A 25,604-nucleotide genomic window follows, 5' to 3' on the forward strand; every position below is an offset into this window, starting at 1 on the left:
TCTATAAGTCGTACTTTAAGCCATAAGGATCGGAAATATTAGTTGAACAGTAACAGTAGTCGGTCTTAATAATGATTTGAATAATGGTACCATGANACACTTTTACATTCATTTGACACAGAGCACAAGAATAAAATGGTCATAAATGTGTAAAGTTTTATATTTTTTCAAGAAAGAAGAGAGTGAAAAGTAAAAAAGATAGTGTCAAATAAATGTAAAAAATTTAGGTGTGTCAAAAAATCATTACTCTGATGATTTATAAAATCTATGATTCAACCACTTTAGACAGAAAAGTACATAACTTCCATTGATAAGTTTTTCTTCCACAGTTTATTCATATGTACCTACTCAATTATATTTGTCTTTCTCAGTTTTGGTTCCACAACTACAAGTAACATATTTTCATCAACAAAACTAATATACTAACTTACCTCATAATTTCAAATGATAACTTTAATTATTTTATGGCTAAGAAAATTCAAGGTTAGAAATTGCAAGCTCCCACAATAAATTAATCATCCAAAAGTTTCGTTATAAAAATCTGTAAACTAAAAACATCACTGTCAGCGTAATCTAGCAAAAAAAAAAAATCTTATTCTTCAATTGATTTTGAAACACACAATTCAAAACCCAAATATGGTAAGGAATATAGAAAATAATACGTGATAAGGAATGTATATCTATTTATTTATCTCTATATGTATAAAGGAAACTTCCATTTTTCCTATGGGTAAGTTTCAAACATTATTATAATCGTTTTAGATATAAGGAGGAAATTATAAAAAGAAAATAATTCTAATTTTGAAAAATCAAAGATAAAAAACATATTTAGGTCTTCGATTTATATTTATTTACAAATTATATTTTAGTACGTGCTGCCTTTTAATTTGATATGAATAGAATATATTATTATTTAATTAAGTATTTTTTAAATCTATTTAATATTTATTTTGTTGGTTTAGTATTTGTTTTCCTCCTTCTTCTCTTCTAAATTATCAGTGCTTAGTGTCACGTATCATTGTTTTATTTTAATTTCATCATAAGATTTATTATTTCGATTCTCTTTCAATCTTTATATTTGACATTTTGATTCAATTTAATTCTATTTTTTAAATAAATAAATTTTATATCTTTTCAAATCTAGACAAAATTTAATTTTTATATAAATATTATAGATATTTATATTAAAATTTTTATTTTTATTAAATACTTTTAAAATTATTTTAAACCAAATGTAGATATATTATTATAATATAATTATTATATTTATTTTTTACTTTTGCTACATGTAAAAATTAGGATTAAAGTAGATTAAAAATAATGAAGAGTTTATTTCAAATTTTAAAAATAAGGTTAAACTTAAAAAAAATTAAAAGTAATTATAAGGAAATTTATATAAAAAAAATCAAACATAAATTTAGTAATTATATTATAATAATATAATTAAAGTTAATTTAAATATAATTTCAAAAATATTTAATAAAATTGTTAATTTTAATAAAAATATCATACTCAATTATAAAAAAATTAAGACAGAATAGAATTAAAACAACAAATATAAAAATAAATTGAAAAGAATAGAATTAAAATAACAAATATAAAAGTTAAATTGAAGAAAACCCTAAACCCGTAACAAAAATATCATACTCAATTAGGTTTAAATACAAATTAATAACTTTTTTAAATTAAAAAAGTTTAAAAAAATTAAAACAAAAAACAAAAGTAAACACAAATTTTAAATATTAATCAGATGGATAAATTAAACAAAATTAATCCGATAAAAAAGGAAAAAGGAAACGGGTTAAATATGTTTTTAGTTCCTATGCTTTGGGACGATTTTGATTTTAGTCCATAAGGTACAATTTAATCCTTCAACTTTAGAAAATTCTGGTTTTAGTCCTTTTTACCAAATTTTTTTAACTTTATTTGTTGTTGAAACAACAAATAAAGTTAAAAAAAATTGATAAAAAAAAACTAAAACCAAAGTTTTCTAAAATTGAAGGACTAAATTATACCTTAATTTGAAAATAGACTAAAATCAAAATCATTCCAAAATATAGGAACTAAAAACATATTTAACCCAAAAGAAAACCATTGACCAGACAAAGAAAAGAAAAGTTCATTAAATAAACCGGCTAAAAATAGGGTTTAAATTAGTATTTAAACCTAAGTAAAACATCAATTTTAAAAAAGTTAGATATCTACAATAAACACTTGCCCAATTATTAAATAAAAATGTTGTACACGTCAACATAGAATCATTGACGATAAAATTGAATATCATAAATTAATACACATGATCCAAAAGAATAGGTGTGCTTTAATACTTTTAGTAGTATTATAAACTAACCCTATAGTGAAGGGGATTATGGGCCAAAAGAAAAGGAGAAGTTAAGCACTTCGTGACATACGACAGGAGACCTATCACTAGTCTTAGGCATTCGATGGTGATGTTTTTTTTTCATGAAAAAATATTAAATTCTATTCCCCTGGTAAATTGGGTTTCTTTGCTCCAAAGTCCAACTTTTTGTGCCAGTTAAAATTCTTCCTCAAACAAAAATCCTGTGAAATATATAAAAACAGGCATTAAGAAACTTTTGCCCCAAATTAGGTATCCAATCCGACTTATAGTTTGAACCAAAAGTTACTTTTAGATAACCGGAATTTTAAATCCGAAATCCAAAGAGAATTGTCATATAAACCTAAAACATTTTACACTAAGTAAAAATTTGCTACCATGATTCGCCTTGTCAACAATAGCTTTAATAGCTTTTCGGTCCTCATCGCCACCAGAGAGCTTTGAAGGTTTGTCATCATCAGCCGGTATCATTGACAAAACTACCTCATGGAATCATCTTTACGTCAAGCACATTAAGTGTAAACCCATGTAGCTCGATTACACAAGATTAGACGAGAAAATTTTCCTTAGAAACCATTCAGCTACTGCTATTACGGGAACCAAGAGACTGGCTTAAAAATAAAAAATAAAAAAAACAACGAAAAGACAACCGATGACCACCATTCACACCTTTAACTGTAAATACAAAGCGGAATCAAACGCATGTGCGAACTTTAATCTATTATTGTAACATAATTCACAGTGAAAGAGATACCAAAAATACGCATGTCAACCTTCCCTTCTGAATTCAATCATTTCACTGAAGCTGGACAACTTTAGCCACCCCCAGATTTGAGTGTGTTGCTCAACCTATATAACAAGCTCACATTAATATTGCCCAAAATAGTAACCAGGATTTGTAAAAGGTATGATGTATTGTAGTTAGAGGCAGCGTAATATTTCAAAGGTATCGTGTTAACATTGTGCACAATTATCTCTTAGAAATTAACAATTATCTTCACTTTATTCTATGGAGATAAGAGATACATACAAATTGTTATAGTTTTTCCTTTTTTGTCACAAAAAATAAAAGAACAAGAGGAAGGGGATATACAGAGAGAAAAAAAAAATCCAAAAATATAGAAAAGAAATGAAAATTAAAAAGCAATTATATAGCAAAGGTACCTAATATCTATGGATATTTCAAATAGTAATTCCCTTGAAACAACCTTTAATTTAATTTGACTTACCAGTCCAGGCCCTCAAAAAGTCCTTCTCCTTTTATTGCAGAAGTTTTGAAAATAGCCCATTGACGATTTTTTATCTTGTGTAACTCAAGAGCCTCCGTCACTGCAGCATCATCAAGTGCACCAGGAAGGTCCTGTATACGGAGAAGAGAGAATTGATGCATTTATTTTTCAAAATTTCAGTTTTACACAAGGCATATGGTATGCATATAGTAATTAGGCACAACTATCCTTTTGCATCACAAAATTGTAGTTTGCAATAAATTTAAGCCAATAATAAATAATGTGCTGGAAAGTTCGTTGCTAGCCATTTTCCGCCTACTGAGAATATCAGCTTCCTAACTTTTTTACATACTCATTATTTCCTTCTTATTTCCCTGGGGAAAATACGAGAATCCAAAAAATATAGATAAAATTCTGACCTGTTTGTTTGCAAAAAGCAGAACAACAGCACCTTTTAGTTCTTCCTCCTGGAGCAACGGTTCAGAGACAATTTAGTATTAAGTATTATTTATGAAAACCTGAAATCACAATCACTGGCAATATCCAGGGCTACGGAAGAAAAGAGAACAGAATAAATCAACAAGTGCACAACAACTTGAAAACTACATCTAAAACCCAAAATTGATGTACTAATTTAAAATGATATGTCAGATAAAACAATCAATTATAGAATAACTTGAATGAAATTGAAAATCAACGTGTATAATTGAATGAACTGAATTGTGAAAACCACTTCAGAACCCTATTATAGTTGCTAAACCTTGAACAACAACAAACTCTTTCCCAATATAAATAATTTGTACCGGATTCATTCTAAGTTTGTCTAGGTGTTCCTCTAAATCCATCTGATTATGCTGTCTAAGTGAAACATCCATTAGTCTTTTTTTCATATATCCAACCGTCTCGAAGGCTTGTTTGTACCATCTGATCCACAATAGGTTCAACTCCTACTTTCTCGAAACATTCATTCATTGATGATCTTCTTTTCTTGAATGATCATTTATCCATGAATCAACCCAACATTCTCATCTTTGCAAAATCTTAAGCAAAGTTCTTGTTCACTTTATTTCTGAATATTCAATACCATATATCATTGATGTTCTTATGGCTATCGAAAAACAATATCCTATTAGCTTATTCCATATAATACACAAAGCATTAATGTATTACATTCTAAGGCATTGTTGAAGGTTCACTAAACTAATAAAGCCTAGAAATGCAACTTAGTATCACCACTCTCCTACAATACCAATTACTTATGAGTACAGGAATATTATAAGTTTGCGAACCATGTTCTTAGATCAGTATTCAAAATGGCATGTAATTGAAGAAATGTTATGTGTTCTTTTATTATTTTTCATATATGTGAACCCAATTTTAGGGTTAGGGTTTTAGGAAGTGCCTTGCCTCTTCTATGTATTAATTCTCTCTAACATGGTAGTAAGTATCCTACAATACACGATACGATTCTCCACCTCCACAATACGAATAGCTTGAAGACACGTTTTGTTCCCGTATCATGTTAGTATCGTACAATTCGATCTCCGAATCGCCCAGAATCGTAGCCTGAATCGTAACATCCATGGGCAGGGATGTTACTCGTGGTGGCACCTTTTACCGCGGCGACCCTCACGACGACGCCGGTTGCAGGGGCTCCTCGCGGTGCAATCCCTCCCAGCAATTAGGAAGAAGAAGCCGATAGACCTCGCGACAACAACGTCTCTCTTGGTGGCTACTCTCTCACGGCCTCAACGTACCTGGCGGTGGCACAGCCTCGATGCTGGCCTCGCGTGCGTTCGTGAGTAAGGACAGACAGCCCTAGGGCTTTTTAGTGGATTGGAATTGGGACCCATTTTTAACCCAAAATTTGAGCCCATTTAGTTTAAAACATTTTAAAGCCCAATCAGTAAATGGTGACTCCACTGCTACTGCACTAAAAAAAAAAAAGGTGACTCTGGAAACTGTCACTGCAAACAAAAAAAAAATAAAAAAAGTCACTCTCTGAAAACTACCACTGCACTCAAAACTGTCATCTTTCTTTCTTATTCTCTTTGGGTCAAATATTTATCAACCCATACATTTTTCTCATTTACCAAAGGAGTTGGGTCATACAACCTAGCCCAATCTAACCATTATAACATTAACTTAATTTATCCACTGTACAACCACTCTTTTTTTTAATGCGGTTGTTATTATTAATTACATCTTTACCTGTTTTCATGTCTTGTATGTTACGATTTTTAAATGTTTATGAATCTTATGACGAAACGATTCGCGATACGAAAAATAAGCTCTCAGATACACGAAATGATTCGGGATTCAACAACCATGATCTCTAATAGTTGTCGTCGCTACCGTTGTCCACCGTCTTATCTCTTCTGGCAAAGTCAGGGTTAGGTGCGCGTCGAAGAGCACAACCCATATTTGGTGGTCGCTGCCTCGAAATCTTTCTAACGTGCCGCCACGCACAGCACCAAGTGTGTGTCTCCCATGCGCTTCCTTCTATTCCAGTGGCAGTAGCTCTTACCTAGGGTTTTTGCTATCAAGGCTATGTTTTTCCCTTCCCTGCTCAAGTCTTCGGAATGGCTTCTCTTTTTTCTTGCTACACCTACTATCACCACGGCAAAGCTCAATTGGAAAAATAATTCCATATCTCTATTGTTTTGGATGAAGAAAGATCTCACTGGCAGAAATTGGACTTCCAGTTGTGTGTTTTTCGGTAATCGGTTGAATAAAAAGTCTGAGAAATTTCGAGACATATAAGACATATTCTTCTTTTGGAAAAAGCACGCAATATATTTTTGCCAATGAAATTCAACGTCTACATAATGTAACTCAAAGGGTAGCCTCTCACTGAGACCAATCATGTAGCAAAGGCTCGGGCTGCACTAGAAGAATTGAAGAGATTTTGGTGGCTGATTCATCGGAGGATATCAACAAAAAAAACTTGATATGCTATGGTCCTAAATCTGAGATGCCTGCACTCGGACTTTGATCACGGACTTTGAAAATGTACGTGACTAAATTTAAGTTGGTGATTCGATCACTTCAAGGGACAGTTAAGTCAATACATAGACTTCTTCGAGTGTCTACCTTGTTAAAAGATGAAAATCCTGTTAATGTTATTGAAACATCAGTAGGACCACGAGGAAGAAGTGGAGGTCGTAGCAATCAAGAAAGACGGCCAAAGTCCTCATCTCAATGCACATTGTGAGAGAAGGAGTTATATACCCAAGAAAACCATTAGAGTTGCTCCTGTGTCTAAATATGATAATTCAGAATCTAAAGTTTCTAATGAAAAGTACCAAAAAATTTTGAAGGTACAAATCTAGAAAATTTATCAATCTTGGTCAATCCTCTGCAATGCCAAATGTGTCAATTGGATGCATTTCTCAGTCTATGAAAGGTCATAGGCCATGGATAACTTAGGTGCCTCATACCACATCTTTGGCAGTATTTCTTCTTTTCCTCCATTTCCTCTCCAAAAATTCCTTATTTTATACCGTCACTGATGAATTCAAAGTAGCATCTCAAGGAATTGACAAAGTTTCTCCTTCACTAAATTTAAATTATTTTTTGTACATTCTCAATTATCCTTACAATTTAATCTTTTTAAGGCAATTGACTTGTTCTTTGAATTGTTTTGTTGTGACCTTTTATCACTAATTTCTTTACTATGCAAGAACATGGTAAAGGTCGTCTAATTGGAGAAGGATGAGTTATGAGGTCTTTATTTCTTAAAACCAAGTTCTTCATTATCCTATTTTGCAATTTTAGTCCAAAACTTTTGGATGATCATTTAGGCCACCCATGTTTGCCTAAGTAGAAGATGATAGCTTTAGATTGTGAATCTTATCCATTAGGAAAACATATTAGGTCTTCCTTTCCTAAAAAGTTTGAAATACGTTGTAATTTTGTTCTTTTAATTTTGATATTTGGAGACCACTTCTTTTGATTTTAATTATTTTGTAACTTTTATTGATGCCATGTTCAGATGCACATAATTTTTCATCCTAATCTTCTTAATACAATGATCGCGATGTGTGTGAGTGTTGTGAGTGTGTCAATATAAATATACACACAAAAAAATCAAGAATGAAAAATACCTCCAGAATTGCATGGAACTCCTCCTTAGCAATCACAAGCCTATCAACGTCACTTGAATCAACAACATATATTATTGCCTGAGTATTTGGAAAGTAACACCTCCAATATGGCCTATGAAAAAATATTAAAAATAATCAAATAACAGAAGGTTGGGGATATAAATTGACATTTCAGCTGTAGTATATATAAAGGCAATGCAACAAATCTGGCTACGGTTTCTTTTTTTCATAGTTTTTCCCTTCAACTTCAAACAGTTACTGATCCAACTTTTCCCATTTTCTATTCAACCTGATCCTCCTATTAATAGCTTAGCTAAATACCAAATTCTCAACAACACTATTCAATATGAGATTAAACTAATAATTTCCTCCAATGTACTTAGCTCGTCTCAACCACTTTTTACAAGACAACAATGTGAACCACTCTCCACACCAGTGTCCCCAATGCCTTTATTTACACATCTAATTTCTAAACCATCTTACCCAATTTCATGTTATCTTTTGCTCGATGGATGTCTTACCAATAACTCATACAATCCATTGTTTCAAATCCCAAATAGCAGCGTTAAGCTGCTAAACCCAAAAACACTCTAGAGGGATAGCAACTATTTTCAAATTTTTATACGGGTTACAATATATACATATAAATTCTCAAAAATTGTACAAGTGCTTCAAAATCAATGACTTTCACAGTTAAGGATAGAAAGTCATAGATGTTTCAAACAAAACATACAAATTAGTACCAGCAAAAATCAAATTCAAGTTTCCCATAGGAACCATCAATATTCATCAATGTCCAAGTCTTTTTTAGAATGTTCAGTATTCATCACTATTAGATTTCAATTTTTGATGAAATCCAAAAATATATTCTTCCCTGTAGCAGAGAGTAGCTACCCACTACAGCTCGCTATTTAAAAAACCTGATACAATCATTTGGTATCATGTGCCTTCTTGTGTGACAGCTTAACATACTCTGAAAGCACATCGATGCCACAATTACATTGTTTTCCCTTAAACTGTGACTGCTAAGTAACTCTGCCTACGGTTTCATAGTCAGTCGGGCCTAAGCCTATGTAAAAAAGGAGGGTTATGTTAGGCGCTCAACAACCAATTTAAAACTTGTAGTAACCTTGAATGCTTACACATATCAATCAAGGTAATATTTCTTATCCCATTTTATGGTTTGACCCATTTAGTTTTCAATATGCATGTAGTTTTTATCCATTATGATGATATCTACACATACTTTTTTTCATCCTATCATGTGACACAAGTAATATTGGGAAAAAAATGAGGTTGTCATTGGGCATAGAAACTCCTTGAAACAGTGCATTTTCACGCTGCATATGCTCCTGACATGCATTTTAAGATAACATGAACAGAAAAGACAAGTAGATCGCTATATGATTACAAAACAGCCCTTAAAAGAATAGAAAGTTCAAATTTCAATGCCACATTATAATTGAGCTAAAGTGCCAGTGAAACTTCATATCATGTAGGAATAGGAGTGATAAAATTTATAACCTAGTGACATTATAGGATATCAAAATTCACTGGTAGGTATTAGGAGCTAAAAGTAAATATTAGCAGAAACAAAAAAAGATCATACACCTAAACTCAATCAAATGAAGTAAGAATGAAGCCAGAGTATTTACCTGATACTTGTTTGCCCACCTGTATAAACAAAAGTTTCACATTTGAATTAGCATTTAAAATAATCCATCATATGCCATTGCATATTAAGTCTCAGGAAATAAATTCACATGCTTGTAATTTATAAAGAACGTAAGCATGGAAGCCAAAGAGTAATCTTTAACCAACAACACATACAAAGTAGATATGTATAGAAAGAAAGATGAAAAAAGAAAAAAAGTAAGTTATAGTCTAGGTTTTTCTTTATCCTCACTTGGACTGTATCAACATTAAAAAAAACAATTGATAAAAATATCTATGGCCAAAGGAGGGCATAATTATGCAAAAAAACTAATTTGTAATGTATATTGCACTCACTCAGTAATAGAACTAAAAAAGTTCAAGTCTAAAACACGGCTATGCATGTTTGTTTGTATTTAGCATGAGATAGAAGAATATCATGAAGAGAACAAAACAGAAAACTTACATAGGGACCGTGGAAGGGGGATGACATAGACTAGATACCAACATTTTAAAAGCAATGGGTCAAATGAAACTGATAGTATTTAGAAAGGCTAAAAGAACATTTAAACACTTTAAATTAATATATGTTCAAACATATTCGTGCTTATTTGTTGAATTAGTAGTACACCATTTTTAATTAAAACTTATTCAGTATAAAATTTGAACCTTGCTCATTGATCATGTTTGTAAATTCTAACTATATGGTAATCTCTATGACTCCAATACTGGTTCTAGATTTGTTTAGCTCAACATAGGCAGTCGTGAAAAAGAAGAAAACATAACCATAACAAGTACCAAAATATACAGAACTTGCTGAATCAAGATGACAAAGTTTGTTACCTAAATCCCAAACTTGAAATTTGATGTTGTTATACTGCACAGTTTCGACATTAAACCCAATAGCTGCATCAAATAATTTAATCAATCAATATACAATACCATAAAAGCAGTGGAATCGTTTACTAGCAGCAACCAATACGTATAGAGATAAAATAACTAAAATAACAGCATTAAAAAATTTGCTATATTTTGTTACCAAGGAACGTACCGAACATCTTTAACAATTTTATATAGTATACGCAAACAATTATATTAAATAAGAAATGTGTGCGAGCTTACATATAAATATAAAAGGAACCTAAAATTTAAACAAGACTGCTCATCATTCTATAATTTCCAAAACCAAAATATTGTCAGCAGCGAAACGAATAAAAAATTACAAAAAATAAATCAGATAGAAAAGACAGACATTAAGATTTGGGTAAATATAAAACAAGAAGGAGTACGAACTTGGAATGGTGGAGACAACTTCGCCCATCTGAAGCCGATCTGAAAAGGAAGGTAACAATTCAAACGAATCAAATCGAAAAACAACAGATTCAAATTGGACAGTGAGGGAGAAGCGAAGAGGTAAGAAGCATACAAAGGATAGTGGTTTTCCCGGCATTGTCGAGGCCGAGAACGAGGATTCGAGCTTCCTTGTTACCGAAGAGAGAGGAAAACAATTTTGTAAACACTAATCCCATCTTCCGATTCGGCAGAGGGACGCTCAAACAGTGCAATTGCAACTAGCACATCAATCAGTAACCGAATGAATTTTTCTTTCTGGAAACAAACGGAATGAGAATGAGATCAGATCTCGAAGCAGAAAGGGTGAAGCTGAGAAGTGTATGTGAGTGTGAATCTAAATGGCATCCATGGTGGAAGGAAGGGAACGAAGACGATACATTGGAAACGCAAAGAAAGTAGAAGGATCGATTAGGTTTGGCAAGATTCCTGCGAGGGATGAAAGGAAGAAGAATGGAAAAAGAAAGAATGGAGACGAAGAAAACGAAGATAAATACTAGATGGTTTCGATTCCCTCGCCCTCCACCTTTCGGTTTTGGGATCTCGCACCTATGGCAACCCCGTTTTCAACTCAACTGTCATTTCCTGCCTTTAGAATTAGAATTAGCCTGCCACAATCAAAGTTGGGCCTCGGCCTTTCTGTTCCATTTCCAGAATTGATATTGGGACAATTTCTTTGACAACCCTCTTTTCCTTGTATCTCTCCAAAAAAAATATAAATCTAAAAATTTATTTTGATCATAAAACTTAAAATGATATTTTACATTTTATAATTTAAAATTTATTTGAGACTAACAGAGTAAATCTAAAAATATATTTTTCATTTTCTAGTCCAAAGACTCTTGTAAAAAAAATCACGGGTTAAAGAAAGAAAAAGTGTCAAATGGTCTCTTTCCTACATCTCACAAATATGTTCCTGCAATTTTTCAGTTTTAAAAAAATTATCTAAAACTACTGTTGGGCACTTTCATTCTCAATGTATTTTTAATATATACTGGAAAGGAGAGATAATTTTTTTTAACCTTTTTAGTGTACATAATTTGTGTACAACTTTTCATTTACTTTCACAAAATTTTAATATCTTTTATGAAAACTGTTGTACCAATTATTGTATTCGTTTTAATAGTTATAAAAAAATTATAAACGTGTTTTTAATAGTGTATTAAAATTAAAATGTCCATTCTAAAATGTGTTTTTTATATTTTGGAATTTAAGTGATATATTAATAGAATTTTCACTAAAAATATAAATATTACACACCCAATTTAAAAATAGGAGTTTTTGAATATATTACAATTTTCACTTTTCCTTCATTTTCTTCCTTTCCCACACTCTCTCAAATCCGTTCTTTAATCCAAACACAAACAAGTCTATAGCATATGGTTATTACATGTACGTGCCTTTTTGGATCTAAATATTTGCTTAATTAGGTAGGCATTTTGTATATAAATAACTTAATAATTTAATTTTAATAAATAAACTAATAAAATAACTTTCATGGACTCAATTATGATACTTATTAAAAAAGATAAAATAATTCCTCTGAATATCTCCTGTACGAAATTTATTGAAATAAATAAAAGAATTGAAAAAATTCACATCTTTAAATAATGTTAGTAAGAACCTTCCTAAGTTCCCTGATTATAATACTTCCACCTAGCAACATCCTTTCTTATACTATTGCATTCTGGTTGCGCTATCAGCTATTTCAGTATGAAAGATCAGATCAGGCATTGTGTTTAAGAACTAGTAGGGAAAATGAAGCGCTCCATTTCTCTTAGTAAGAAGTAAAAAATAATAGAGTGGGTGGAATACAATTATGAATAACTTAAAGAATGATAGAGATAAATTAGAGAATAAAAAAAAGGTAATAGAGACAAAATAGAAAGTAAAAATGTGTAAGTTTTATATATTAGTTAGACATAATACATAAAACATAAGCCAGTCTGAATTTCCTTTTATTCGTAAACTTAACATATTGAACTATGAACCTACATATTGAACTGTTCCTATTATAATAAAACGAAAATAGTCGCTATATAAGTCTAGATTCTGATTTCTACAAAGCAGATTGGAAGATCATCTCGGCTAGTTCCTGTAACATACGGCAAGAGACTTTTATTAGAATCTATTTTGTCGATACGTAAACACAGAGAACACTAATATTTTAACAAGTATAGAATAAAACAGCTTGGGCTAAAGCAAATTGATTAGTCAATCAGCATGGATATACAAGAAATATTTTCATACTTAAAAACCATAACTAGTAACATATCTGGAAAGAGAATTGTTCCATTTCATCGTGTGTGTGTGTGTACAGCAGAGATCAAATGCATTTTCTTAATCTCAGTCAGTTGGGCTCAAGGAAAACATGATTAAGGAAGAGTATGGTTTCATAAAAAGCTCTTAACTGCTGAAATGGTGGTATAGGTAGCATTATCCTCAAAAGGATAATATTGTCTATTTTCTTAAACAAAAAGAAGAGTAGATTTCGGGTTATTTGGGGTTTACAACTGGCTGCGGGGATGTTTTCCTGATGATTCAGGTGTTTGGATCCTGGTGTTTACTACAAATTCGGGGTCTTGCTCTATTTTTCAAGCTGAATGATCAAATTTGCATTTGTTCATTACACATTGGGGAATAAAATTTACTCTGTAGCAAAAAATTTAATGATTGCCCCTTTTAACAGAAAAACTATATTTCGAGTTACCTGTTTCGCAGAAGCAACCTTTGGTTCTCCCCATTCCTTTACTTTCTTCTCCAGATATTCAAAGTCAGCTTTACCAGCCTACGTTAACACCAATTTCGATAAAGTTAATCAAAAGGCACACTATAAAAGAGAAAATAAAAATGTTGGAAGAATTTTACCTCTATTTGAGCCCCAATTTCAGTGTCAAAACTCTGGTATCGTTTACGGACAAGCTCAGACAGAGAACCATCCTTCGAGCCAGCATAATGAAAAAAGTTTAGTTTGATTCTCAAAAGAGATTTAGAGGCTTTCATTGAATTTGCGCATTTGAATTATGAGGGCATAAATAGATGTAAATGAAGGGTCCTTGTGTTACCTCAATTAGCTTGACAGCACTTCTCAGTCCACGGGCCAGGGTATCCATTCCAACAATGTGGGCTATGAACAAGTCTTCAACATCCGTGCTCTCTCTCCGCCTATATATTGTTGAGTAAAGAAATTGAGAGGAAAAAAATAAAACAAACAAGCAGGAATATAAGTACACTAAGATAGAGAAGGACTGACAATTTCGCATCGAAGTTGAATCCACCTGGTGAAAGTCCTCCCTGGAAAAGACAAAAACAAAACAATAAGAACCTGGTCGGACGATATTGCATTTCTAGGTGTGTTGCATTTCATGATGCAAACTCACTGAAAAACATTTTCTTACATTTCTGATCACACTGAGCATAATCAGCGTTGCCTCTTGAATATCTACCAGAAACTGATCAGTGTCCCAGCCTGCAGTAATGATAACAGCTTCTCGTTACAACATTCATTCATGTGACATGTTATTGTTCCTGTCTCGATGTTAAGAGTTACAATATGTATTGAATGAGAAAATGCACACATACCAACTTGAGGATCGCCGGTGTTAGCATCAATATTACCCAGCAATCCGTTAATCCTTGCAGTTTCGAGCTCATGATGACAACTACATATTTCGGCAGAAATTGAAAGTACAAATATCATGTCCAGTTTCAGTTAAGATTTATGATTGTCAAATTTAAAAGGGAAAGTAAGATCAAGGACGGTTCATGTAAACATAATATATAATGATCAATTCACCTGTGGCCAGAGAGGGTGGCATGGTTGCACTCTATGTTGAGTTTGAATTCCCCTAGAGAAGGAAAAGAAATGACAGAGAAATTTGTAAATTGTAATAACATTGTTCTTAACAAAGAAAATTAGAGAAATATTTTAGGTGTGTATATATATGATGAAGATATTCGTCCTGCTTTGTTAGTTTGGCATTGGGTGAAAAGGACAGGCATATAATTTACCTTCAAGTCCATATTTTCGCAAGAAATTGGCTGAGGTTGCAGCATCCCAATCATACCTGTAGAAACATAAGTTTAGTAAGGGTAACAGGTGCAGCAAAAGTATTGACTGAACAGGTAAGATTCTTACTGGTGTTTCGTAGGTTCTTGCGGCTTAGGCTCAATTAGCAATGTCCCTGAAATGGCACAAGGAAAAGGACTTACAAAAGGAAAAAACCTATATAAGTGAAAAGATAAATTTTTCATTGAAATTTTAGTGTAGTGCACAAACCAGAAATTTTTTTAAACAACTTATAAAACCTTCTAAGCATCCATGTTTCACAATTTAGCCCTATAAAAATGATAAATAGTAGGCATTCTACAGAATGTTACCATTGAATCCAATCTTCTTTTTGTGTGCTACCGCAGCTTCAAAAAACCTAGCCTGTAATAAGGTAATAAATCTAATTAAGAAAGTCAGCAGAGGCTAAAAAAAACAAACTTATTTGATTTTTGTCGGAGTAGGCTATGGATTGTCATAAACTCGTGATTCATGTCTGTCACTATGAAGGTGAGAAAAATTTACTTCATTCAAGAAATACATCTCATAAGGTCAATTTTTTCCTTAAGGCTTTATGATGTGCCCTTGCTTGCATATATTTGCTTCTTATCCACATTAAAAAGTGGTTGTTGTTGTAGCATGCACATAGAACTAATGTTTCATTAATTTCAAGGAGACTCCTTATAAATTTGTTCAGTAATACAAGAAATAAAAGAAAGCAGTAAAGTAAAATAATTAATTCAAAGCAAAAATGATTCACATACCATATGATTAAGCTCTCGCTCCATATCTGTGTTCAAAAGAGATTGATAACCCTCACGACCACCCCAGAAAACATAATTTTCTCCTCCCAAATAATGAGTCACCTGCAATATATATATGTTTAAATCAGTAAAAGAAGAATGGTTCTTCAGATACAATGAACCTTACACGCACACAAAACCTTACCTCCATGGCTTTCTTCACTTGAGCAGCAGCATATGCATAGACCCCTAATTCAGAGCTGTAAAGCAGTTCGTTTAGTCAGCAATGAACCCAACATGCATAAGGACCATAAAGACAATTCAGGAGGAAATTGTATTATATGTTACCTAGTAGCAGCACCATGCATGTAACGAGGATGCATGAACAACTGAGCTGTTCCCCATAATACTCTTTTTTTAGCCTATATGATAACACAAAAAAACCATTACATGTAATATGGTTGTTTAACTCAAAACATAAAAAAAATATGTATGTACAACAGTGCTCTAGCAGAGTACTGAATAAACAGGACCACAGGAATGGAAAGAACAAAAAGGTACTTTGTGAACTAAACAGACAAAGGAAAAGAAGAAGAGACTGCACGTATCATTTCTTCCTTATTTACCAACTCTAAATATATTCATGAAAAATCAACGGGGTATGGGTGCATGTTAAAACAAGATTTGGCTAAACAAATCTTATATTTCTGCATTCTCCAAGCTCCAAAACAATGTACATCATTCATTCATGTGAAATGACTAACTGGAAATACAAGGAATTCAGCAATCATTTGGGCTTTGGTACAAATTTTTAGTGTTTTTTCATACTTCCAAATAATGTAGGTGAAAAGTAATATACCTTGGTCTGGAGCTCTTGAGCCAGGGCAACCACTTCATCCAAGTTTGCATTAGATTCCTATGATAAAGACAACAATAGTAGTCTAACAGTTCAGAAAGCAGATTTATAAAATGTAGCAACAGAGTTTTAATCAAGAAAGCACATTCCACGTAACTATGATCATATCTGAATATTCCAGAAATAAAACATTAGTAAGCATATGCCACTGCATCTCCATTTTTATAATCTCTAAGAATTGCAATTAAGTGGAGAAACATTGACTCACCTCAAGAGTTTTTCCATCAGGGGCAATATCCCTGTCGTGGAAGCACCAAAAATCGACACCAAGCTTGCTTATGAACTCAAAGTTAGCTCTCACTGTTGTTAATTAAGAGAATTTTATTGTGAGACAAACAAATCTATGAATGTAAAGCAAATCTGGAGAGTCAAAAACTAACATACTTCTTCTTTTGGCCATGCTTAATGAGTTGGTACCATCCTCCCATGGCCAATACTTAGTAGGTGCGCCAAATGGATCAGCACCTGTTCCGCGGAATGTATGCCAGAATGCAACACTAAATCTGAACCAATCCTGCAGTTATTATAGAACAAATTCAGGTCAAAATCCTGTTGATGTTGATGGACAATAAGGTATAGATAAAAATGGCAACTTCTTGGAATATAGATGAAAACCCACCTTCATTTTCTTTCCATGAATTTCCTCCTCTGGATTATACCATTTAAAAGAAAGTGGATTCTTACTGGACGGACCCTGAAAATTAAAAAAAAAAAATGCACTAATGAGTATTAACAAAATATATAATTCTAGAATACACATGAACATAAAAGAAGAAACAGCCCCCATAAAGAATTCTCAGATATAGCTGCAAAACAAAATATAAAATCTAATTCAGTTGATAAAGGTCAACCTCTTTTTCCAAAAGAGTATTCTTTTGTGCAAAGGGTATGACCATGCAATAAACATATCATTTAGTTACCCAAATATCATCCTCTCTTTTAAATAGTCGTTAAACTAATGAAATTGTATAAGTAGTCCCTAAAGTACTGAATATCCACCAATCTAGTTCTTTAATTGATATATATTACTAGCATTGAAGGCCTAATTTGAAGAATTCTTCAATACTTACCGATGTGTCACAATTACTTTGGAGACTGCATATAGTTCCACTAGTTTATGGATACTTCATGAAACAAATTGATACTTTATTCCAATTTTAAAGTTCGATAATTTTGGAGGATTTAGAAATAATCTTAGGCCATACACAGATAGATTGAAATAATCAAGTGTACCTCGTATTTAATCTTTGGAATTTCAGGGAAAAACTCCCCTTCCCATCCATCTGAATCGCCGCATTGATCCACATTGCTAGCAGGACAAGTCTGAGGAGTAGCAACCTGCTTGCAACATACAAAATAAATCGTATTTGGATACCATGATCCAGAATCCCAAATGATAATGCACAAACGGAGGAACACAGAAAAAGTACCACTGCATAACAGAAGACTTTGAAACAAAGAAAAAGTAGTAATGTTCTCCCCAATTTCATTTTCATCTTGACGTCAATACCTACGCAACAAATAGAGAGAGAGAGAGAGAGAGAGAGAGAGAGAGAGATCAGCAGATCAGGAAACGTCACTCAATTGCTGTATAAGAATTACTAAAGATAATAAAGTCATAGATAATCTATAAACAGAGATCAGGTAGCAACAACTTCAGACGACACGGAAGGAAAAGCTGCAAGCTTTAATCTAAAGACAAAACACATGGACCATAATAATGTAGAACAGGAAGTAAAGAGTGAAGGTGTCAAAGATTAAGCTTACCGACCCAAACTTGTTCTTCACCGATTTCGATAGGATGAACGTAAGGAGAAGAGTGTTTTATTTTTATAGAGAAGCTAGGAGAAGTCTGTTTTACATAGAGAAGTAAGAGATATCCGCAGTATTGGAATTGTTGTTTATTTTCCTTTTTGGATAAGCATGCAGATCAAGTTGGAAATACTTTATATTTTAACAGAATATTATATAATATATTCTCCAAAATATTTAAAACTGTCCAGAGATTTGTTATCTGAATAATCCAACATAATTTTTATTAATTAAATTAAATTCATTAAAAATACAAAAATTTACTAGCGATTTTAACCAACCAATACTAAAGATTGCTGCTGACATATTGTTTACCATTTCAATTTAAAATTAAATCGTATCATAATTTAAATAGATTATTTTAAATTCAAAATATAGTTAAATATTTAAAATGCACAAGTTAAATACATAAATTATATTTTATAACTGTAGCTGATCATTTAAATCGTATTATAAAGTTGTTGTTAATGGTTGTCAACTGTTTTTTTTTAAATCATTAAAATTCAGTTTAGAGAAGAGACGAAAAAAGTAAATTGATAACGATAGAAGGTTGAGAATATTAACCACAAAGATAGAAAAAATGTAATTCGAAATTATAATTAGCGAAATTTTTTTACCAACTACAAAATATGAGAACTTTACCTTAATAATTCCTTACCTACAAAATTTCTCCAAATAAGACTCAACGCAACATTATTTTTCCAACTAAAACTAATCATTATTGATGGTGAAAGATACTAAATCATACCAGAATTGATTTCCTAAAAGCCAAATTATTTTCTATGTTTTTTTTTAGAAAAACATTTATTGAAAAAAGATAAAGTATCTTCAAAATATTAAGAAAAAAATATTGATATTATATAAAGTGTTGTATTATTATATTTAATTAAAAATATTAATTAATATTTATCAGTTTGAGATAATAATTATTACTGCTATTGTTAAATGAAATAGATGTTAAATAATAATAAATTTGAAATATTAGTGTTAAAAACATTTCAATATTGTTATAATCCTTTTCGTAGAACACGATTTTTTAAAAAAAAAACTTTAAGATTTTTTTAGGAATATAATTTTAAAAAAACGTATGTGATTTAATTTATTTAAACTTGAAACTGAAAATTGATATCACTTCATATAACATAATTAAAAATATCAATTAAATATTTTATTATATAAAACGTATACATAACTCATAATTTTATATTATTCTAAATTTACAAAACTTAGTTTTGTGATATTTTTTTATACAACATTGTATACATGAATATTATTAATAAATTAAAAAATAAAAAATAATAACTAAAAATATTTATTAATAAAATATTCACACTTTACCAAATATATTTAAACTTTTAGCCTGATATTAAATACATTAAACTTATTTTATTTTGTTACCATTATCTTATAAAATATCTTATATGAAATTTTGAAACGGTCTTATATCATATTAGTTTCATCTAAATTATTTATTTTTAAATATCTCACTTAATATAAAAATATATAAAAATTAAGTATTTAGAATTATAACATACTTATAATATTTTATTTTAATAGTGTTTAATTATTATAAGAATAATCACACATCTAATATAAGAAAAAAATCCATTGTTTATATATAACTATAACACCAAAATATATTTACAAGGATTTATTTTTACTAAAGGTTTTATTATACTCAAATTAAAAGTATAATAATAAAATTTTCAAAATATATTTGTATACATATAGCTATCATCTATATTATGTCTTGTTGTATTATCATCTTGCACTTAATTTACAGAAATATCATCATCTACTCGTGTCATTAACACAATCATAACAAATAAAAAAGCAAATATACTAATAAATAAAGACAAAAGGGTAAGTTAATTTACTAAAGGAACATTTATACAACTGAATTAATATTAACCCATAAACACAAATATGTTGGAAGTCCCACATCGACTATAGATAAGACCAATTTATAATATATAAGTGGGGTGCAGACCTCACCTTACAAGCCGGTTTTATGGAGTTGAGTTAGGCCTAAAACTCACTTCTGTAGAGTCATTGCCAATTATTTTCACCATACCACACAAAAGGTTAGTCTCTTAACGCCTTGGATTAAGATAAAACCCTTATATTAGGATCTCATGCTCCTTTCATTACATGCCTTATATTTCTCTGCTTGAGACTGAATGGTTTATCATACTATTAGGATAAACTCTAATACGAAATCCTTACATCTTTACACAAACAACTTAAAACCATTACAAGGAATTTCTCCTTGAAATTCCTTTCATAACATACTTTATTCATGATACAATCATAATATAACCAATGAGGCACTCATACTAAAGCTCAATGCAAAGTCTCTTGCAAAAGAAAGTGTTCAACGTCAAAGCTCGCAAATTGGCTCACTCAGCAAGACCAACCTATCGCTCAACGAAAGATAAAGAAATTTGTTTCATACTACTCAGATGATCAAATTGGTATTCTTGACTCACTACTTGGTCCAGAAACATGTTTCAATGTCAAAGTGAATACCAGTTTCCTCAATTAGCTAGATACTCAGTAACTCAACTTCAATTTCAAGCAACACACAAACATATTACATAACCAAATTTCAACAACAATTCAACTAACTAAAACATTAATTTCATCAATCTCAAACAACCAAAAGCAAGAACTCATTCAGCAATCACAACAGGACTTTCACATACCAAACTACTAATTTCAAACCAATTCAAGCTTACACCACATATTATAAACGTGTCAATAACTCTAAAACGTGGTATTTGACTTCCCTTGTCTTTTTGAGGGACAACTAAGAGTGCTAAAACAACTCTAACTACTCAAATAACTTTAACAACACCTACAAACCACATAAACATAATTAGGACATACCATTAATATCACTGATCAGTAGATAGTTCTATAGAGAACTCATATGACACATGCAAATGAACAACTGCTCATATGTATGAAAAAACACACAAAGTAAAGAAAAAAAGCAGAAACAAATTTACTCTTTTACATAAACTAATCAGACAAAATTGAAGATCTCACCATAATAAGATCTCACCATAATAATCACTCAAGTTTCTCTTTGATCTTCAAACATATGAAATATAGGTCAAAAGACTTAGAAAGAGGATACAAAGTTCTTAAAGAACATGTTTTAGAAAGATAATATTAGAGCTGTAAAAATGGGTCACAGCCCGCGGGCCAATCCGGTCCACCACGGGTTCTGGCCGGGTTGGGTTTGAAAAAATAGTATTTATTTTATGCGGGTCAGATTTCAACCCGGCTCATGCGAGTTGGACCTGTAGTGGGTCGGGTTGGTCCACCTACCCACCTATTTTATTTTATTAAAATTTAATTTTAATATTATAAAAAGATATTTATTATTTTTTTTTGCTTGAAAAAATTATTTAAGTTTCCTTTTTAAAGTTAATTAAACAACCATGTTAGGAGTGAAATTTGTTTAGATTTGAATTATAGAAAATTTGTAATTTTTTATTTAAAAAAATTGTAATTAAGTGAGTCAGTGAGCCAACTCGTTTACCCACTAACCCGTGGTGAGTCGGGCTGGGTTCAAAATTTTCTGACTTGCTAATATACGGTCGGATTGAGTTGGCCCACTAAGTGATCAACCCGTGATAGGTTGAACCGGATCGAACCGAATTACCCGTTTTGACAGCTATAGATAATATATTACTAGATGATGAAACTCGTTAACTGAAATTTTATTTTTATATTTAAACTTTTAATATTAAAATAAATGACTCATCGTTAAAATACAACATTATTTCTTATACATTATTTTCTATTATTTTTCTAGACTCTTATAATACTCATGTATCAAATATAATCACCGTAAAAAATTACACGAAGAAAGGAAAAGGGTAAGTAAATAAATCATAGTCCACTCTATTTACTGTAACTATTTTATTTGAGTGATATAAACCTGCAGGAGAAAGAATTTAGATGTTCGTTCTCACTCACTTTTAGCCAATGAATGATGAGCATTACTGCTTGACCATGTATTTTATTGCTTGACCATCACCAATTACTAAAATAATAGTATTTTATACTCATATTTTATGTTTAAGTTTGATAATCATGTCAAATAACAAAACAAATATTCAATCTCATATTTTTCTATTTTATCCATTTCAACTTAAGATCTCATTTATACTCAACATTTACCAATTATAGCCAATATACCTCAATTTGACTTCTTTTTTTTTTTTTAAAAAAAAAAACTAGATTTGAAGTTTAAAAAACAATTAAAAAAAATGAAACAAATTACTTTAATTATGTCAAACATTATTTATAATGCAACAGTCATTCAAAATGAAGAAGTCACTTATAACATATTGATGGAATGTGATGAAATTATAAATTAAGAAAACAAATATTCATTTTTCTATTTTCCTATTTTAACCAGTTCAACTTATGTCCTTTGTATTCATAATACGTAATTTGCTTATTGTAGCCATCGCACCTCAATTTGATCTCTTTATCCATATATTAAGTTTAAACACTAATTTAAATATCAAAATCAAACAATTTAATTTAATTATATCAAATAATATTTATCTGTGTTAGTCATAATAAATAAAAAGTCACTTATTCTGTTATATTTGCATTTCAAGTATAATGGCTACAAAAGTGTGAGCTTTGCCCAAAAACTCCAATAGACTTAAAGAAATATTACAAAACAAATAAATTTTATATCAATAAATGAATGAAGTAGTTAAGTGAACATCGGTTCTCAACTAAGAAATAGTAAAACTGTCAAATGCTTGAATGTAGGTTAAAAATAAAAGAAAATAAAAAATAGTAAAAAATAAGAAAATATTTACTTCAATATTAAATTCTAAGTATACATATCATCTTCAATGTAAGCTTCATATGTGAAAGAGACATGATAATTGAATTTAAAAGTCAAGAACGAAGTAGAAAGCTAGAAGGTAGAAATAAAGGTAATAGAAAAAAAAGATCAGGGAAAGGCAACATATAAAAAAAAAAAAAAAGAAAAAAAAAAAAAAGAGGAGGCTGTTGGGCACAGTCCAACATTGACTTTTTTCAAAAACTTTGAAACTTAACAAAAATAATTTCAATAGAACTTTATTGATATAATAAATATAAAATTTACATATTTAAAACACCGGAAGCTAAACATAAATTACACTTTAATTCATAATTAATTATCCAAACTGTGCTATAAAATTACATTTGTCTATATATATTTTTTTATGTCAAAATTGGAGTTTAGATTTTCTAGTGAATTTTGTGTGTTGTATTTGTGATCCACTATGCAAGTATACTAAAGAAGTTGTAAATATATTTTAAAACAAATTTTCATTTAAATTAGTTATTAATATTTATTAGTGGGAGATGAAGAGTTGAATTTACAATCAAATTAACCTTATATATCTTAATTGTAAGTAAGAAAGTTGAATCTGTAATTTTTTTTTCTAACTTTATCACTGAGTGAACTTTATATCTTCTTATTTAAAATTATTAAAATCTATTTTAATAAACAGGAAAAAACTCAATGAGGAATCAAAATTTAAAATTACAAGACCCGGATTATTTTCCAAACCCATATCCTTTCTCTTTTCTTTTCTTTTATTTTTCTTTCAACTGTCATCTTAGAAATACATATTTTATAAAAAAAATTACAAATGTTACTTTCTAACACATAATTTACCTTCAAATAATCACAACTTATAAAAATATTAAATTCTTATTATGAAAAAAAAAATTAACTACTCACAAACACTTACATGCATTCTTAACATATATATTATCACAACAATTTTACATTCTATATCATTTAGGTCTCTAACTAATGTCATATAAAGTAGATGTAATAGTCAACTTCTCTTATTTAAAGGTAACATACTTATTAGCAATTCTTCATTTATATACTTTGAAAAATCCAAATAAGTTATTAGTAAGTTTTAATTTTCAAATTCTGCAACAACATCTCCCTATACAAAATATTCAAAAAGAAGAAGAAATAATTTTCTTAGTAAAAAAGAATGAACTACTTAGTATTTAAATAAAATAATTTATTTGACCAACTCAACATAATTATCTTAATAATACCATAAGTTCATTGTCTCAATATAATAATATCCTGATTGTCTTTATAATTTAAAGATAATTAAAAAATAAAATACGAAAAGAAAAAGCTTTATTAAAATAAACAAAGTGATGCATTAATTTATTTATTCATTTAAAATTTATCTATGGTCATAGATTTGAATTAAAGTTTTCGTTCAACTTGAGTTGGATAGGAAGTAAGTCGTTAAGATATGAAAATTAAGTCACAAACTTTCAATCCAATATTTACTTTTAGTTTATGATATCATTGGCATACTAATTTTGGATCTTTGTGTCATGAACCATTTTTGAGTTACTATTTGTATCCTTTACTTTTAGCCTTCAATGTTCTCGTACTGCTGTTTTGATATTTATAACTTAAATTAGTACTCTTTATGATATTTATAATACCAGACAAAATTATTTATTTATTAATACTATTAAAATTTTAATATTATTTTTAATCCAAATATTAATTATAACTGTAGAATCGGACTTATTTTATTATAACTTTTCATGAATTAAATATTGTTTATTATTTTTGAAGAAAAAAGTCCTTGAATTATTCGTGTGATATGGAGGGGTTAATGACGCAAAGTAAATACGTATATGATTTAAAAAAAAAATAAAGCTTTATGTAAACTCTTGAATTAAACTCATACCATATTATCTGGAGGCACAGTATCTATTGCTAAGCAAACCTAAAACATAGGCTGATACTTTTTTCACCCCTTTTTTTCTTCTTTGCACCCCCTTGCATCCATAGTGCAGCGAACTCTAATTCTTCTCCAATCCTCTTTTCCCACCAAGACTAGAGCACCTCCATCATATCTAACACTTCATTATTATTTTCATTCACCATGTTTTGCCGCAACTCTCTCTCAATCTGTGTAGAAGGTGATAAATGAAACACTCTAAATCGAAAATCTCAAAAACATGGTGAATGAAAATCCATCATATCTAACATTTTTGTATATATTTATAAATTGCAGTTTTTTTTTTTAAACTTATAATAAAAAACGAAAATAAGAAAGTAATTAATTGGTAACAAACTAATTTAATGAGTAAACTATGAAAGAAAAGGGCATTTCATATAAGTGAATTATATTTGGTGACGATTACAGTGATGGTCGGCAACGTAAGGAAATGAATAATATAATTGAATATGGGCACGTCTCCAAATATATGGTTCTTAATTTTTGGAAAAAGTTCTTTTAACAACACTTTTTTAACAACTTTTTGACAACGCATATGTGTGACAGTTTGTGATTGGTCCATTTTAAACA

At 30.4% G+C, this 25,604-nt stretch overlaps 2 protein-coding genes across 5 annotated transcripts; both read right to left on the bottom strand.

Annotated features, from left to right (window-relative positions):
• Positions 1-2,453: 2,453 nt before the first annotated feature.
• Positions 2,454-11,321, bottom strand: LOC106768460 (ADP-ribosylation factor 1). 2 transcript variants are annotated; one of them, XM_014653635.2, is made up of 9 exons: positions 11,078-11,321; positions 10,774-10,955; positions 10,641-10,679; positions 10,191-10,253; positions 9,350-9,368; positions 7,695-7,806; positions 4,008-4,055; positions 3,589-3,719; positions 2,454-3,208 (listed from the first exon to the last, which is right to left on the bottom strand). In XM_014653635.2, exons 2-9 carry the CDS (start codon positions 10,874-10,876, stop codon positions 3,175-3,177), a joined length of 549 nt encoding a protein of 182 aa, XP_014509121.1. In that variant the 5' UTR covers positions 10,877-10,955; positions 11,078-11,321; the 3' UTR covers positions 2,454-3,174. The 2 variants fall into 2 exon arrangements, with proteins under 2 accessions (XP_014509121.1, XP_014509120.1); XM_014653634.2 differs by having other exon boundaries at positions 10,774-11,321.
• Positions 11,322-12,579: 1,258 nt separating this feature from the next.
• Positions 12,580-18,298, bottom strand: LOC106765461 (xylose isomerase). Of its 3 annotated transcripts, none has more exons than XM_014650096.2 (21): positions 18,172-18,298; positions 17,835-17,914; positions 17,638-17,742; positions 17,024-17,098; positions 16,789-16,918; positions 16,613-16,704; positions 16,348-16,404; positions 15,837-15,910; positions 15,694-15,748; positions 15,510-15,611; positions 15,078-15,129; positions 14,836-14,881; positions 14,709-14,764; positions 14,494-14,545; positions 14,280-14,359; positions 14,096-14,166; positions 13,951-13,991; positions 13,763-13,862; positions 13,566-13,637; positions 13,408-13,485; positions 12,580-12,792 (listed from the first exon to the last, which is right to left on the bottom strand). In XM_014650096.2, exons 2-21 carry the CDS (start codon positions 17,898-17,900, stop codon positions 12,757-12,759), a joined length of 1,440 nt encoding a protein of 479 aa, XP_014505582.1. In that variant the 5' UTR covers positions 17,901-17,914; positions 18,172-18,298; the 3' UTR covers positions 12,580-12,756. The 3 variants fall into 3 exon arrangements, with proteins under 3 accessions (XP_014505582.1, XP_014505583.1, XP_022639601.1); XM_014650097.2 differs by having other exon boundaries at positions 18,176-18,280; XM_022783880.1 differs by lacking the exon at positions 18,172-18,298 and adding an exon at positions 18,057-18,108.
• Between the last annotated feature and the right edge of the window lie 7,306 nt (positions 18,299-25,604).

This window comes from Vigna radiata, chromosome 7, assembly GCF_000741045.1.
Source record: "Vigna radiata var. radiata cultivar VC1973A chromosome 7, Vradiata_ver6, whole genome shotgun sequence".
Classification (NCBI taxonomy): Eukaryota; Viridiplantae; Streptophyta; class Magnoliopsida; order Fabales; family Fabaceae; genus Vigna; species Vigna radiata.